This window comes from Sarcophilus harrisii, chromosome 4 (genome assembly GCF_902635505.1).
Source record: "Sarcophilus harrisii chromosome 4, mSarHar1.11, whole genome shotgun sequence".
Classification (NCBI taxonomy): domain Eukaryota; kingdom Metazoa; phylum Chordata; class Mammalia; order Dasyuromorphia; family Dasyuridae; genus Sarcophilus; species Sarcophilus harrisii.
Window position 1 is genome coordinate 89,389,619 of NC_045429.1, and position 18,413 is coordinate 89,408,031.

Here is an 18,413-nt window from a genome sequence, read left to right on the forward strand (position 1 = left end):
ACCAACCAGTCCAGTGATACATTAGTTTTACAGGTGAAAAGTAATAATGTACCCCAACTCCCTGGCAAGAAATTCCTGGGTTGTCTCCTTCAATTTTCAAAAGTCTTGATTTCATTACTCTTAACAAACCAAAATCATTCTTATTTAAAATATTGTTCTGGAGGTACATTGTTCTGAAGTATTTAAAAAAAAAGATGAGAGATGAGTCTTTGTTCCTAGAAGTCTGAGGTCATTAAAAGATCTTGACAATATCCTGAGAGCAATTAATCCCACTCTCCTTTTTAACTCAAGGGTCAATTATTGTTCATTTGTATTTTCTATTCTAAGTATTTACATGTTGATATATCCCAAATATATATTTATCTATGTCTATCTACATATATATATATACACATACACATGCATTCATATATATATAAATATTTAAACTTATATATATGAACAAACTATAGATTATCTAGACTCATTTCATAATTTGGGCAATATTCTTCATTCACTTGGTTTTTCCTGTGTGGACAGTTAAGCTAAACTCTTGAGTTTTTACAAATTTCTCTTCCAGGAGTTTCCACAATAGTTCAGAATATAATGTATTACCTTGAGTCACAGAAGAGTACAGTATCTATGGAATTAAAAATGAGTTTCACAAAGAGGACAGTGGAGAAATACATACCGAGAAAAGGACGTGGATGAGGAGACTGAAGTAAAAGATCAGAAAGACTTGTTATATAGTGAGAACAACAGATACTAGAAGAATACCCCAAGGGTTCTACCAGTATCCTTGATAAGTTGAAAAAAGAGAGGATGAGTTGCAGGATGTTGAGTAAATCCTTTGTCATGATCTTATAGGAAGACATGGACAAGAGCAACAAAAAATGAGCAAATAAAAATGGATGGCAATCATCCTCAATGAAAATATTCAAATTTACAAGATCTCAGATCAATTTGAGTAGTTAAATGTTTTTGGACATTAATATATAAACTATATGCACATTCTGAATTGACTTGGTAAAAAATATTTGTGATCAACACAAATTCTGATCTTGCTGTACCTTTTTTTTTTTTTTTTTTTTTTTTTTGGCATTCAGATCTATCATCTCATGCAATGTAGAAACTGTTACTATAGAAACTCTCTCCATCAATGCAGATTCCAGCTCATCTGTAACTTAAAGTCTTAGAGTTTCCTGGAACACCAAGGTTATTTGACTTATCAATGGTCTCACAATTACTAAATATTAGAGGCAGAAAAGGAATCCAATTCTCACTTCAGGGTCAATTCTTCATCTACTATACTAATTGTTATGCTTATAACATTCAAATAATTGGGTTAATGAGGGATTCCAAACCAATTACTATTAATTCTCCAATGCCAATCTGCCTTATCAAGATTTATTACTGATAGTTGTCACCTAATTGATAAATATTGCTCCTAACGAGGTTATCCCATATAGTTATATATCATTTGAAATTTTTACAACCTGTCTCATTCCTTCAAACAATAAAAAATCAAGTGTTTCCATAACTTCTGTGTGGCTGAAGAAAAGTAAATCCCCAAGTACTTGGGGAAAGAAGTGGGTTGAACATATTTTGAACCAGATCCGTTTTATAAAGTACTCTTAAAAAAAGAAGATGGATTAACCTTGATATTGGTAGCTCACAAAACCAAAGGTATGGATAGGTAGGTTGGAAAGAATCTCAAGAGAGAATTCCCTAAAATGATGATGAAAAGGCATCTTGAAGTGGCAGTGAGGAACAAATAGTATACTTATTCCTTTTCTTGGCTCAGTGTTTCAGGGAGCACAAAAGAAGGAATAAACAAAATTAAAAAGAGTAGCCTAGGATATGTTGTTTGTCCTTTGTTTTTGAAAAAATACCATAATATTGGGGTTATTGATACCAATATTATGCAAGTGAATTGGATTTACATGAGGGAGGGCCATGCAAGATCACCAGCCTCACTTTAACCTCCAGAACCATTCAAGTGCAGTGGCAAGACACAGATCAAAACAAATTGAAATGGTCCTGGATGCAGTGGGAGACCCTGACTTAAAGTCTTTAATAGGTCTCAGTTTGACTGAGACAATGACCCAATCAGTGATTAAGGGTAGGTAAGAAATGAACAGCCTGGGAAATAATCTTTTGGAGAAAGCAGGTTTCAGTAGTTACTAGAAGATGGAAAAAGAATAAAGTAATGATACCAAGGAAGAAGAGAAGTTTGTTTAACAATCAAGTATAGGGCTCAAAAGTGCCATGGAAAGGTAAAGCAAAAGATAAGAGGAACTAGAGTCATAGAATTAAGCTGAATGGGAATGAGAATATAGAAGAAAAGAAAGGGAAATAGACTTATACACCAAAATAAAAAGCTAAGTTCACTTATTACTTATCAAGTATTAAATTTTTGTGGTAACTAGTTTTATTGGATATACAGAACTATTGTTCTTTAGTCTTTTGTTGCTTCTCTTGGATCATATGATCATAGAATTAAAGTTATAAAGGACTTTATAAGATCATCTAATCCAATTCCCTAATTTTCTATATGAGGAATCTGAGACCCAGAAAGGATAAATGACTTGCCTTAGGGCACATATAAAGTTGGAAAAGCTGGGAATCAAAGTCATATACTTTGACTCAAAATTTAGAATTTTTATTCTCTATACCTTCCTCTCAACACATTCATCAGAACTAATGGAACTTAAAAAGCAACTCAGTGTTCCATAAATCCTCAAATATAAATTAACCTAGGAAAGAATTTCCTATTTGACAAAAACTACTAAGAGAAGCTGGAAAAGAGTCTAATAAAAATTAGTCTTTGGCAAAATGTTGTTCTATATTCCACAATAAATTCAAAACAGATATGAAATTCCAAGATACCCAAAGACAATAATCCTAAAATTTTCTGCCTTTGATCTCCTAAATATTCAATATCATACCACAATAAAATTTAAAGAGAAACAATTCATGTATCTTTCACAACTATAGGTAGGATGTGAATTCTTAAGTAAAAAAAATGTGATGAAGATAATTACAAGACACATAATTCTAATTTCATGAAATTGAAAAGTTTCTGCACAAAAACATTAATATATCTAGGATAAGAAGTGAAAATAGACTGGGAAAATTTTGACTCAGATATCTCTGATAAGGATTTGAGATTCAAGTTATATAGAATATTAAAAGAATTTTATAAAGCCAAAAGCCATTTTTCTAGTAGATAAGTGGACAAAGAATATGAACCAAGAGTTCTCAAATGAAGAACTGTAAAATTTTCTCAACTAGAAGAAAAATAATGTATATCACTAAGAAGAAAAGAAATACAAATCATAAACCTGAGATTTTACCTCATCCCCAGAAAATTGGCAAAGATGACAAAAGATGGAAACATCAATATTGGAGATTTGTGGAAAAACAGACAGTAATTCATTGTTGGTAAATCTGAGAAGTGAATAATCATTCTGAGAAATAACTTGGAATTTTGTAAATAAAGTGATTGAAATGTCCATATTATTTTATCCAGAAATTCCACTATTAGGCCTATACCCCAAAGGAGACATTGGCAAAGAGAAAAGTTCTCTATTGACAAACCATTTTTAGCAGCAATTTTTGTTTTAGCACATAACTAGAAACAAAGTTAATATTTATTGATTGGCCAAACAAATTGTGGTACATGAATATAATGAAAATTTTACCATGGTATAAGAAATTATGAACATAATTGTGAGCTGCTTGAAGGCAGAGATTATTTTGTCTTTCTGTGCATGCTTAGCACTTGGCACAGTGCCTGGAACAGAATAAGTGTTTAATAATAAATACTTGTTGATAAGATTTGAAAGATTCCCAGAAAAGTGAATAGAGCCAAGAAATAATATCTTCAATGGCTAAAATAATTTAAATGCAAATAATCATCACAAATCAATAAAAATGAATGTTGCAAAACTATATAAAACGCAGTTGGGCCTAAAAAAAGAACTATAAAGAAGCTTCTCTCCCAACCCCTCTCTACTACTTTGAAAAAATGAGGAAATAGATTGATGGATAGAAAATTTAAAAAAATATCAAATATGTTTTTTCCGGCATTGACCTTTTGTTGAAATTTTGATGAATTTTTCTTCTCCCTTATTTTCTCCTTCTAAAAAAATTTATCATTAAAGATGGTTCTCTGGAAGAAGGAAAAGAAAGGAATAGATAAGAAAATTTAGGCAATATAAAAGCAAAAGATCAAAAATCTATTTAAAAAAAGAAAAACAACACATTAGGTGAAGCTTTGGGGAATTCTCATCTAGAAGAAATGATGAGGAAAATGCAAAGGAGAAAGATTTAAATAATTATTTTCTATCATAACATGGAAGATACAAGAAGACTATTACTTAAAACATACACAATAGAAAGATCTTACCTAAGCAAATAGGTGGAGTTGACCAGTTTCCTTGTACACACTGCAATTTTGAGGATCCACTCAATAAGTAATATATATTGCATCTGTATTCCACTGAGGACCCTGTTACATAGCTTGGCAATAATTCATTAACAATAATCCCATGTTCAATCTCAGGTGGTGGTTTACAATTTTCATTGTTTTCTAAGAAAAGGGTTATTTGTTGAAATAAGGTAACAAGCATTCATAAATGAATAATTTCTTCTGTTTTCATTCTTCTTAAAACTTTATTCAAAAAACAACCATTTATCATGGTGCATAGAGAACAGATCTTGAAATAAGTAAAACTGAGCAGAATTTGTATTATAGTTTTAAAAATCTATATTTAAATAAGTAACATTTCACCATTCCATTCAATGCAACCCAACAGGCCTTTATTAAGTCACTTTAAGATGAATGGTACACTGTGCTAGATTTCACTATAAACAGATAAATATGAAAAAATTCATGAAATTCACATTTGGATTTCTGATCATAGAGAATATTATTGAAAAACTTTGTCTATTGCTATAAAAAAAGCCCTGCTCTAGGAGTATCATGAATTAAAATTTGTTTCAGCAAGGAAAACTATCAATCACATTGATCACAAGAACAATCCTAGTCAAATGCTCCTCTTCCAGTCTATTGTTTCCTGTTGTTCATAAACCACAGTATTACTTCTAGTCTTAGCATAACGTGAAGAGTAGTATCCCAAGTATTAGAGTTGGCAGGGCAGCAAATTATTCATAACTAATTCAACCAATACGTGCTTGCTAGAGGTATATACTTAAATTTGCTAAGCCAGAAGGCATATTGTTGATCTAATCAACCATAACATCTATGCTGAATACAACATACTTACCAACACATTTGGGAGGTAGAGTCCATTTTCCATTTTTACAAATTATTTCATCAGATTCCTCAAGACGGTAGCCATTTTCACAAGTATATGTCACTTTATCCCCATTGTAATAAATCTTAGAAAGGAGATTTGCTGTGCCATTCATGATGGTAGGTGGTTCCCCACATTGTATTTTATCCTTTATTTCTAAGGGAAAAAAATCCCCACAAATAAAAGAGAAAAGACTCTACTTATGTGAAAGATGTTCTGGTCAAATCTTGACTGATTTTTACGAACCAATGCAGTTTGGAGGCGCAGTCCATTTCCCATTTTCACAGCGTATTTCTTCTGATCCTTCAATCAGAAAGTTAAGCTCACACTCTATGTGAATTACTTTTCCATGCCGGAAGGTATTGGAATGAGTTTGCATTTTGGCATTTGGGGGCAACGGTGGCGGAGGACATCTATTTCTTCTTTCTTAAGAAAAGAAACTTGTACATTTAGTTAAATAAGACATGGGGGAGGGGGAAGAGGAGTTCTACTACGATCAGAAAAATTGGGTACTGGTACCAGCTGCTACATTTACTAATTGTGAGACTCTGATTAAGTCACTTAACCTCTGCAAGTCTCAGTTTCCTCATATTAAAAAATGTAGGTAATGATTTTTTGCACTTCAAAGTAATTGTAAGGAAAGTAGTTTAAAAGTCAGTTCCCTTATCCAGGAGACAGACTCAGGTATATTCAACTACTGATAGGACCAGTAGAAGAGAATGAAGCAAGAGAAAGAGAGCTGTAGAAAGGCTCTCGAACCTGGAAGAGTAGATCCAATGCTGACACAAAGCCACAGTCCAAGATTCTTGAAGGGAAGCTTGAGAAATTCTGTCACTGAAACCCCTAAAACCTATATCATTGTCCCAAAGCAATAATACTAGATCTTTCTTCCCTTGATTCTCTTTTTAGGAACCCTTGGGCAAGAGGAAAGCCTGTTTATCTTTCTTTGTTTTAAATGTTTACTTTGTCTCTATAAACAGTTAACTATTGTTATTTTGTTGTTGGAATGTGCTTGCTGAAAATAAAGTTGGGAAGAAGCAGCTGAGAACTAACTTTCAGAAGTCATTAAAATAAACCTTATAATAAGGTATTTTTCCAAAAACACTTTCTCTGACTAGATTCTCAGAGCTGAAAAAAAGATAAAGAGAATTACAGATCTTTTGATATTAGTTTCCAGAATGGAAGTTGAGTGTTTAGAACAGAAAATACATCTGAGTAATGATTCAAAATTAGAGTAGTAAATAGGAAGGGTCGAAAAACCCTGATCACCACACCACAATACTATATTTTTGTATATAAACAAGAATATCTGTGTTTATGTAAATATATATGTTATATACACACGTGTGTTTTATATGCAACTGTGTCTATGAATGTGTATGTGTGTGTATGCCCACATGTCCTCGTGGAAATTACCTTGCAAAAGAGAGTGGCATGTAAGTTATGTGAGGACAGAGACTTCTGTTTTGTATGTGTCTAGCACATTGTCTGGATATTTGTAGAGATTAATAAATTCTTACTTGTTTGACAAACAAATGTGAGCTATTATTATTATTATTATTATTATTATTATTATGAGGTAAAATTGCTAGTGGAAAGAGGAATGATTTTGGAGGCTGTAAGAGATGTGATTAAGTCTCACATCTCTTACATAATAGCATTGTTAACCTATAAGTCACCAAATTTTACCTATGACCTATAAGTCACCAAAAATTTTCTAAAAGAGAAGATGTTATTTTTGTGCCTTTTTGGCCACCTACTAAGGCCTAGGGAATCTTCATAATAGTATTTTTAAGTGCCTAAAATAAAATGCATTTGATTAAAGAGGAAATAAATAAAACATTTATAAAATAGATTAATGGACTCCAGGTTAACAATCCATGCTTTAAAAAATAAAAAAGCTTACAGTTAAAGGTCTACATTGATAGAGAAACTGACAGTTTCTTACACCAACAATCCTCTCCCCAAAAAATCATACTATAATGCATCTCTTATTATGATACATAATAAGCAAGACCATTGGTTTGAGGAGTTGGAACAAACTTTAAGTGAATCTATATTCAAGAAAAAAATGATCTACTTAGAAGATAACAAACTAAATCACTAGGGCATAATACTTTTTGCCATAAAATTATAATACATTATTTTTCATCCTAATCAGGAATATAAAATAAATAATTTAAAAATGAACAAAATGGCAAATAAATAAATAAATAAGAGATGAATAGATGGAAAACAAATAAATAAAAGATTTATACAGGTTATTGCAATCTACTTCAAGGCTGAAAACAAAGACTAGTTTTTGTCTTTTCAATGATGATTAAAGTTAAATTAATGTTTGTAGGATAAATTAATTATTAAATACATATATATGAAAGCAAAAGTGATTTCTACTTCTGCAGTATTAAGTTTGTAAGTAAAAGTTACAATCTATTGTTACATAAAGCTATCAATTCCATAATTTAGGTCTATGCCCTACACTTGTATACATAGTTCCAGAGCAGAAATGACTGGAAGAACTCAATATTTAGTCTAGAAAGAGTAAATTAAAGGAGAAAAGAGAACTATTTTCAAAATTTGGAAGAAATACAATGTAAAACAAGCCCACAACTTATTCTTTGTGGTGCTAGAGGGGAGGACCAATGGGTGAAAGATCACGAAAAATAAATAAATAAAAATAACTTTCTATGATGAAATGGTCTATTTTGTGGTTAAGTTACATCTAAACTAAGTACCACAGGTTAAGAAAGATCACCAAAATGATGGTTTTAAATTAATGATTAAATGAGAGAGGACTCAAGAGAGTCCTAATAACTGTATTTAAGTATCTGAAGAGATGCCACAAGGAAGAGAGACTTACTATACTTAATTCCACAATACAGAATTCAAAGCAAAGGATAAAAGTTGCCAAGGTGTCAATTGCAGTTTGGTATCTTAGAAACTGTCATCTTTTAGTGACTCAAAAACACAGTATTTCCTCAAAAAGTAAACAACAGAATTTGACCATAAACATCATTTAAGAACCAAACCATTTAAAAATAATCATTCAGGTGTTCTGTACAGCAGTAAAAAAAAGTCTAGCATTCAAGATGCAATGCTAAATGTTGCTGTGAACACCAATCTACCATATTATTTTGAGATCTCTTGGTTTATACTTTCTTGCAGTCAGTAAGAGTTCATTACTTCAAGATTCTACCAAAACATTTAGAAAAGCAGCATGGATAAAGAGCTTGGCTCAGAGTTAAGAAGATGTGGATTCAAGCTTTGTTTCCAACATACATTGATTTTGTGATCCTAGACAAGTCATTTCAAGTGTCAGTGTCCCAGACAACTAGGATTACAAATTGCAGAAAGAATAGTGATATATACTGGCAGACATGTTCTTATTAGAAACAAAATGAAATGATACATATATATGTATATATATGTATACGTGTATGTATGTGTTTATATGATATATAAGTTACTATTTAACATATGTGATATATATGAAAAGTTACTATATATTATGTATGTGTGTTTGGAAACATAATTTTACATGATTAAATCAAGATTTAGAAATTATTAAAGATTTATTTCAGAGTTCCAAAAGCTCCTACACACTCAAATTGATAAATTTTATTTTAATGTTTATGAATATGAATAAAAAACCAAAATTACCTTCACACACTGGAGGTTCTGGGTACCATCCAAAATGATAGCACTGAATTAAATCTGACCCACTGAGATAGTAATTTCTAAGGCAGAAAAACTGAACTACATCTCCCTCTTCATAGGCTTTCTTCACAGGATCAAAGTGTCCATTTTCTATTACTCTTAAAGAAGAGCAGGTTAATTCTGAAAACAATGAATTAAAATATCAAGAAGTTAATGTCTGCAACAAAGAAAATTCACTTAATGTTTACATATGTTATTGTTCAGATATTGTTTTCCCCATTAGACTGTGAGTCCCTTGAGACCTGGAATAGTCTTTTGCTTTTTTTTGTATCACCAGCTCTTAGCATTATGCCTGATACATACTAAATATTTAATAAGTACTTACAGTCTATTTCTAAATGACAACATAATAATCATTCAAGGATTTTAAAATAAAAAAATGAAACTTGATGATGTCCAAAAATGGTTCCATTAAAGATAACACAACTAGGTTCCTTAATATAACTTTTAAAATAGAAATTAAAGGTCTCCCCTCATAACTGTATCAATTATTTTTTGCTGAGACAATTGGGGTTAAGTGACTTGCTCAGGGTCACACAGCTAGGAAGTATTAAGTGTCTGAGGTCAAATTTGAACTCAAGTCCTCCTGACTTCAGGGCTGGTGCTCTATCCATTGTGCCATCTAGCTGCCCCTATTAAATTTTTGAAGTCCATATCTTTTCACTATCATTAGCTAAAAACAAAGCAAAGCCTATGAAATATAGTGTGTATCAATAAGTAGATTATATAAAATGAAATAGAACAAAGGGAACAATTTTTTAACAGAAGGAAATTTTTTCAAAGCTATCACCTACTGGTACATTTTGGAGTGAGAGACCATCCATATGGATGACATTCTGCCTCTTCAAATCTCTTTCCCCCAGGAGTAAAGTATCCATCATCACACGTATATTGCAGTTTCTCTTTTATTCTGAAGATCTTCTGGATGGTGGAGTAATTCCCATTATATAACTCAGGGGCCATGCAGGTTTCTAATAAAAATTTTTTCCCAAAAAATTTCATGTTGAGGTCACTTTCTGGAAAAACAAACTACCACCACCAAACAGACACATATATATAAAACCTTCAAATCTATTATCACTTAATGTAGAATACTACGAAATCTCAAAATCCTGGACCATTGAATATAGAATAATATTTGGCCAGGGTAAGCTTAGAAACATTTCAAAGCATTTGATGGAAATCTTTGACATTCATTACCCTCTCTTTCTTCATTCTTTCACCCACTTGCTTGATCATGACTACTTTCTACTGCTCAAAAACTCCTTCCCCTTACTTCATCCTATTCTTGTTGTTGCTTATTTTTCATTTTCAAAGAGGACTGATGACATCACTTGATGATGTCTTGACTTACATATGAGTTAGATTTAAGTGAAGTAGAGTTGCACAGAGTCATCAGTCTCTGTCTTACAGAGTAATCAAGGTTCAATAGCAAGACAAAAGTCAAGACGGGGTATGGCCTAGGATAACCTTGGCATCTTCAATGTCTGACCAAGCGCTAAGGACTACACCTCTAGTATTAGCCCTTTTCAGGGCCACTCATCCACCTGTGATATCCTCGTGTCATCCATCTTTTACCTGTGGCTCCAAAAAGCTGCAGCATGCACAGAGGCCATACTTTTCTCTTACCAAAGTATTCTATATCCTAAAATTATTTTTCTTTGCTCTCCTTCCATCCCAATTGAGACTGACTATAATTTTTAAAAAATCATTTGATTTGTAATCAAAGGCTATCTGTTTGAATTTTATAGCTGCTATTGCTATTGTACATCTTCCATAGACTTAAAATGTATCAATTATAAATCCATATAGATTAAAAAAAAGGTGTTCTCTTTTAACATGCAGATATATTTTGGAAGATTAGGGGCTATCAAATATTCACACAAAGTGCAAATTGCTGCCCTTCTTATATGTAAAGGTATGGGATAATAAGATTTCTATTTTAAACAGACCATGGTGACCACCGAGGTCAGCTCCCACATTTTACAAAGATCATGCAAGTAGTAAGGAGAAAGGCCAAGATTTAAACTCAGATCTTATGACTTTAAGTTCACTGTTTTGTTACTATATCATGCTGTCAGAGTAATGGAGATGTTAAAATATTTATCCAACATTTAAATGATCCCCAAAGTAATTCTTTAACCTTTATTTTTTTCAACTGAATGCCTGTCTCTTCAATATAAGTCTTCATAATATTCCTTAATTTTCAATGGCTTTAGTCTCAGGGGAAGATTGTACTATACCTATAAAAGCATACACACACACACACACACACACACACACACACACACCTTCCAAAAAAAAGTAATAACAGTAAAGGAACTTATCTAGACATATCAGAAGGAATTCAGAAACACATACCAAGTTCCTTGTTACAACTTGGTTGAGAAGACCATCCCTGGGAAAGACATTGTATCACTTCTTCATCCTTTCCTCCAGTAGTTTTATATCCTGAAGTACATCTGTAATGAAGAGTTTCTTGAATTTTGTATAACATCTTCTGGTTAGAAAAGAAGCCATTATGCAAGACTGGTTTGTTACATTTTTCTGTAGTAAAAAGAAATATTTTACCTCAGTTTTAATAATGCAATTAAGCTCTTTTGCACATAAATGGTGAATTTAAGGAAGTGGAGGGAAATTAAATTGTATTTGAATTTAATTTTTAAGCCCTCATTAAACTTTGAAAAATTCTAGATTCTAATAAATTAGAATACCTTTTCCAGACAAAATAATTTTGAAAAACAATTGGACATGCAAAAATGATTTTAATTTGAAAATTTTGCATTTCCTATCTCTATACATACAAATCCAAACTTCCTTCTACCATGTCACTAAAGATGAATAAATCAACTGTCTTTATCAAATATGGATAGGCTTTACAACATATTGTATCAAACAGAGTCATGATGTAAGAGTATCAGAAAGAATTATATCCTAGCTTCCCACCAAATCTCCTTCACAAACATCTAGAAAATGCACTAGAACAAATTCTCATTGAGAAATCTAGGAAATCATAAAGACTCGCTTTTCTAGCTCAGGTCAGATTAGGAGGACAAACAGAGAGGTAGGTAGATTCTGGGGACAGAATCTGGCCAGAAAAGAGTACATGGCTTGTAAAGCAATACAGTGGCTAAAGACTTGATAGAGAGCCAAGATTATGTACTAGGAGAAGGACTAAGGCTGAAAGAGATTCTGGGTGGATGGAGTGGTTGTCTAAAACAGTACAGATGCAGAACAGACACCATCTGGCAGAAATATCCACTACTCAGTTTTGAATTGGACTAGGGACAGAAAAAGGGAACTTGCACTTAGGGTAGCAGAGAGAATTAGTTGCAGTACAACCAACCAATGAATGCATAGTTCTGATCCCAGGAATGGAGTGGAGACTCCATTCTAGCCTCCAGCCCAAGCTGAAGTCTACAGTGGAATAACTAGGGCAAGAGTTTTAGAACAAAGGGGAATCTAAAGGACAGAGCTAAGATGGCAGAGAGGAGCTAGAAAGTTACCTGAATTCTCTACATTTTCCCTTGGAAACAATGTTAAATCAAGCCTCTAAAAGAATTTAGGAGTGACAGAATCCACAAAAAGATGGAGGGAAACAATTTTCTAGGCCAAAACAACTTAGAAGGGCTTCAAGAAAGTTCTGTCTCACTTGGATAAAAGGGGAGCATAGCCATCTCAAGTGATGGCAAGTCTAGGCAAGTCAGGAGGAAGGCTCTTAACTATAGAACAGAATGGTAATCATGAAGCCCCACATAGTAAACCAACAATGAAACCTCCAGTCCCAGCCTAGGAGGCAAACTACCAGCCCTGGAACCCAGGGCACAACAGGCAAAATTAGACCAGGTTTGACTGTCTCCAGAGAAGAGAATCTGCTAGTTTTGAAGGTCTTCAAGTGAAGACTAGAGGCCTCTGCCAGGGAGAGGAGAAGGATCATACATCTTTTAAGTGAGAATTGAGACTACCCTAGCATAGGGGGCAACTGGTCAGTTCCAGATGCTCCAAGGCACAAAGTCAGTGATCAAGTCCCTAGTTTCCATTACAAGAAACTTCAATCAATGCTCCTTGTATCCCAGGAACAGAGTTCAATTTTAAAATGAGGACACGTGTTCCCCCACCCAAAAAAAGAATCCTGACTATAGAAAACTACTATAATAACGTGGAAAATTAAAATACAAACACAAAAGTGGATAACAATGTCAAAATGCCTACACTCAAAGTCTCAGAAGGGAATATGAATTAAAAGAGTTAAAAAAAGATTTTAATAATCAAGTAAGAACAGTAAAAGAAAAATTGGGGAGAAATGAGAATTATGCAAGAGAATTGTGGGAAAAAAGAGTCAACATCTTTAAAAAAGAACCACAAACATTGACTGAAAAAAACAACTTAAAAATTAAACTGGTCAAATGAAAAAAAATCAGTTGAAGAAAATAACTTCTTTAAAAGTAAAATTGGCCAAATGGAAAAGGAGGTACAAGAGTTAACTGAAGAAAATAATTTCTTACAAATTAGAAATGAGCAAGAGAAAATGAACAACTTTATCAGACAAGAATCAATCAAACAAAATCAAAATAACAAAAAATAGAAGAAAATGTAAATACCTCATTGGAAAAACCACTGAACTGGAAAATACATTCAGGAGAGACAATCTAAGAATTATTGGACTAAAAGCCATGATCCAAAAAAGTGCCTGGACAACATCTTTCAAGAAATTATCAAGAAAAATTGATCAAATATCCTAAAACCGAGAGCAAAATAGTAGCTGAAAGAATCTACCAATCACCTCCTGAAAGAAATCTCAAAATGAAAAGTCCAAAGAATATTTTAGCCAAATTCCAGAACTATTACATCAAGGAAAACATACTGCAAGCAACCAGAAAGAAATAATTTCAAATATTAAGGAGCCAAAGTGAGGATTACTTAGAATTTAAAGAATTGAAGGGCTTGGAATAAAATAATCTGGAAAGCAAGGAGCTTGGATTATAGCCAATAATCAACTACCCCAGTAACATTGAGTATGGGAAAAAATAGTCATTCAGTGAAATAGGGGACTTTGAAATTTTTCTGATCAAAAAGTACAGAGCTAAACAGAAAATTCTATATTCAAATACAAGACTCAAGAAAAGCATAAAAAAGATTTGTAAAAAAAAAAGGTATTCAATAGGATTAAACTGTCTATATACCTACATGGGAAGATGATGCATGTAACTCTTAAGAACAATATTTGTATTAGGATAGTTAAGAAGGAGCATATATAGACAGAGGGTATGGGTATAAGTTGATTTTGTTGTGACATTAAAAAATTAAGGAGTTAAAAAATTATTGAACTGGGAGAAAAAGAAAAGGGAAAGCAAAATGGGTAATTATATCACATGAAGAAGCATGAAATACTCTTACTGTGGGGGAAAAGAAGATAGGGAGTAAGCATTGTTTGAACATTATTCTTATTGAATTTAGCTCAAGAGGGGACAACATACACATTCAGATAAAGAAATCTTATCTTGGCCTATAGGGGAGTAGTAAGGGAAGGGAGAAAAGAAAGTGGAAAGGCAAGCTGATAGAAGGGAGTACAAATTGAGGGAAATGAGAAGCAGAAGCAAAACAATGATGTGGAATGATAGAATGAAAGGAGAGACAAAAAAGTACAAACAAGAGGAAAGTAGAATGGAGAATAGAATCATAATTGAATGTGAATGGGATGAACTCTCCTATAAAACAGAAGTGGATGGCAGAGTGAGAGGAAAAAAACTAGAACACTACAATACATTATTTACAAGAAACATTTGAAGTAGAGAAGCACACAGAGTAATGATAGAAAACTAGAGCAGAATATATTGAGCTTTAGCTGAAGTTTTAAAAAATCAGGGGTATCAATCCTGATCTCAGAAAAAGCAAAAATAGAACTAATTAAAAGATATGAGGAAGAAAACTAAAACTTGCTCAAAGGTATCAGAAATAGTAAATTAATATCAATACTAAAATCAATATAGCACCAAGTACTATAAAATTCAGATTCTTTAAGGAGAAATTAAGTGAATTACAGAAATAGACAGCAAAACTATATTAGTGGGTGACCTCAAGCTCCCCCTCTCAGAACTAAATTAATTTAAAATAAAAAAGAGAGAAATTAAGAAGTTGAACAGAATTTTAGAAGGGTTGATATGGCAGACTTCTGAAAAAACTGAATGGAATTAGAAAAGAATATACCTTTTTCTCAGTGATACATGGCACTTACACAAAAACTGATCCTCCATTAGGGCTTAAAAGTCCCAAAATCACATAAAGAAAGGCAGAAATATTAAATGCATTATTTTCAGATCATGAGCAATAAAAATTACGTGCAATACAGGGCCATGGAAAGATATATTAAAAATTAGTTGGAAACTACATAACATGATACTAAAGAATGAGTAGGTCAAACAACAAATCATGAATACATAATTACATCAAAAATAATGACAATAATGAGACAACATACCAAAATTTATAGATTATTTAGGGGAATTTTTATATCTTTAAATTGCTGCATGAATAAAATAGAGAAAGAGCAGATCAATAAATTGGGCGTGCAACTAAAAAAGCTAGTAAAAGAACAAATTAAAACTCCCTAATTAAATGCCAAATTAGATATTATGACAATTGAGAAATTTTAAAAACTGAAAATAAAACAACTATTAACCTAATAAAATTAAGAGCTGATTATGTGTGTGTGTGTGTGTGTGTGTGTGTGTGTGTGTGTGTGTGTGAAGAGAACAACAAAACAAAACAACCTTTGGTTAATTTGTTCCCCAAAAATTAGTATAAAAAATTTAAAGGGTGAATTCACCACTAATGAAGAGGAAATTAAAGCAATAATTAGGAGGAGCTATTTTACTCAACTATATGCAAATAAATCTGACAATATAAGTGGATGAATATTTACAAAAATGTAAATTACCCAAAATAATAAAAGAGAAAATAAAATACTTAAATAATCCCATTTTAGAAAAACAAACTGAACATGCCATCAATGAACTCCCTAAGAAAAAATTTCCGAGGCCAGATGGATTTACAAGTTAATTCTACCAAACATTTAAATATCAATTAATTCTGATACAATATAAACTACTTGGAAAAAGAAGTCCTACTAAATTTTGACACAAATATAGTACTGATACATACCTAAATCAGGAAGAGTCAAAACAGAGAAAGAAAATCATAGACCAATTTCCCTAATTAATATTGAGGCAAAAATTTTGAATAAAATATTAGAAAAAGATTATAGTGATTTATCACCAAAATAATACAATATGACCAAATGAGATTTATGCCAGGAATGCAGGGCTGGCTTAAGAAAATAACTATTAGCATAACTGACCATATCAATTTAAAAAAAAACAGAGATCACATGATTATCTCAAGAGATGCAGAAAAGAGCTTTTGACAAAATACAGCACTCATTTCTACTAAAAATACTACATAGCCCAGAAATAAGTGGGACTTTCCTTAAAATGATAGACAGTATCTATCTAATAACATCAGTAAGCATAATCTGTAATGGGAATAAACAGGAATCTTTCCCAATAAGATCAGGGATGAAACTAGAGTGCCCATTATCACATGGTACAAGATTATGGGTACAAGATTTAGACATAGAAATACCATGAGCAAAATAGGAGAGCAAGACATAATTTATCTGTGAGTTCTATGAAGAAGGGAAGACTTTATAATCACACAAGAGAGAAGGAGCAAATGAAAATGAATGCAAAATGAATAATTTTGATTACAGTAAATTTAAAAAGGTTTTCAAAAACAAAACCATTGTAACCAAAATTAGAAGGAAATCAGAAAGCTGGGAAATTTTTATAGAAAATATCTATGATAAAGGCCTCATTTCTCAAATATCTATAGAACTGAGTCAAATTTATAAAAGTACAAGTCATTCTCCAGTTGATACATGGCCCAAAGATATAAACAGACAATTTTCAGATAAATAAATTTAATCTATCTATAGTCATATGAAAAAAAAAAATGCTGATCATCAGACTGCTTACCATCTTGGGGAGAGGGAATAGAAAGGAAGGAGAAAAATTTAGAACTCAAAATCTTATAAAAATTGAATGTTGAAAACTCTCTTTATATGTAATTGAAAAAAATAAAATACTATTTATTAAAACAAACAAACAAAAGGTCATTCTGAACCTGTAGCACTTTGTACCAGGATAATAGTGACTGAATCCAATAGCAAATTTCTGAAACTTCCAAACAAGGACAAGGCAATAGATTCAACTCTACATCAAGAATTTGCCAGACTCAAACCAGGAAGTCAGTGAATAGTGTCCATGAATCATATCATTTGGGAACATAGAAAGCTTACATGTAAGCCCAAGCTGTGAAAGCAGTGAAAAGATGCAAAGGAAAGATTAGAATAGATTTTCCTCCCAGAAGTGTACAGAAATCAGCACTAGAATAAAGTCTAAAGTCCAGAAATAGTCTGGAAAAACAAGCAATGACAAAAGTAATTCCACCAGTAAGAGGTGACAAGGAAACTCAAGACACAATTCCAGAAGAGAATAATGCAAAAACATCTACAAGAAAAATTTCTAAGGAGAACAAAATTTGGACACAAATCCAACCAGAATTCTCTGAATAGTAAAAACAAGAGTTTAAAAAGGAGAGATAAAAAGTGATTTTTAAAGTCAAATGAGGGAAGTTAAGGAAAAAAAGGAGGGGGGGGAGGTGGAGAGGGAAGAATATAGAGAAAGGGAATAATGATAGGAGAAGAGAATTAACAGTTTGACACAAGAAGTACAAAACTTTACCCCAAAAAATAGTTCCCTGAAAATTATATCAACCAAATAAAAACTAATGAAACTTTTAGTGAAAGTTTTTTTATGAAACTTCAAGAAATATTAAAACAAATTCAAAAGATAGCAAGAAACAGAAGAAAGGTAAAGTATCTCCCAGCAAAAACACACCTGGAAATCAAGATTAATGAGAGCAAACTTAAGAATCACTAGACTACTTGAAAGCCATCACCAAAAAAAAAGAGTCTGTATATCATATTTCAAAAAAGTCATAGAGGAAAATTGCCCAGGTCTCAGAGAGAAAACTAGAAATTGAAATGATCCACTCATCGCCTCCTGAAAGAAACCCATAAATGAAAGGCTTTGGGAACATTACAGCCAAAATCCAGAATTTCTACACCAAAGAAAAATATTGAAAAAAGCCAGAAAAAAAGAATGAATTACTAAGGAAGCACAATTAGCTTATGAGTTAGCAACCACTACAATAAAGAAGCAGAGAACTTGGAATAAGATTCCAGAAGGCAAAGACCCATTTGTACAGCCAAAAATAACTTAGCAACAAAACAGTATATAATCTTAAGATAATCGGTGTGTGTGTGTGTGGGGGGGA

At 32.4% G+C, this 18,413-nt stretch overlaps 1 protein-coding gene across 1 annotated transcript in view; it reads right to left on the reverse strand.

Moving 5' to 3' along the window:
- Positions 1-18,413, reverse strand: part of F13B (coagulation factor XIII B chain) — a 39,621-nt gene that overhangs the window by 12,398 nt on the left and 8,810 nt on the right. Inside the window, exons 3-8 of the mRNA XM_003767549.4 lie at positions 11,379-11,564; positions 9,812-9,988; positions 8,961-9,137; positions 5,547-5,726; positions 5,271-5,456; positions 4,391-4,573 (exon numbers count right to left, since the gene is read on the reverse strand). Coding sequence (XP_003767597.2) covers positions 4,391-4,573; positions 5,271-5,456; positions 5,547-5,726; positions 8,961-9,137; positions 9,812-9,988; positions 11,379-11,564 — 1,089 coding nt within the window. The remainder of the gene's footprint in view (positions 1-4,390; positions 4,574-5,270; positions 5,457-5,546; positions 5,727-8,960; positions 9,138-9,811; positions 9,989-11,378; positions 11,565-18,413) is intronic.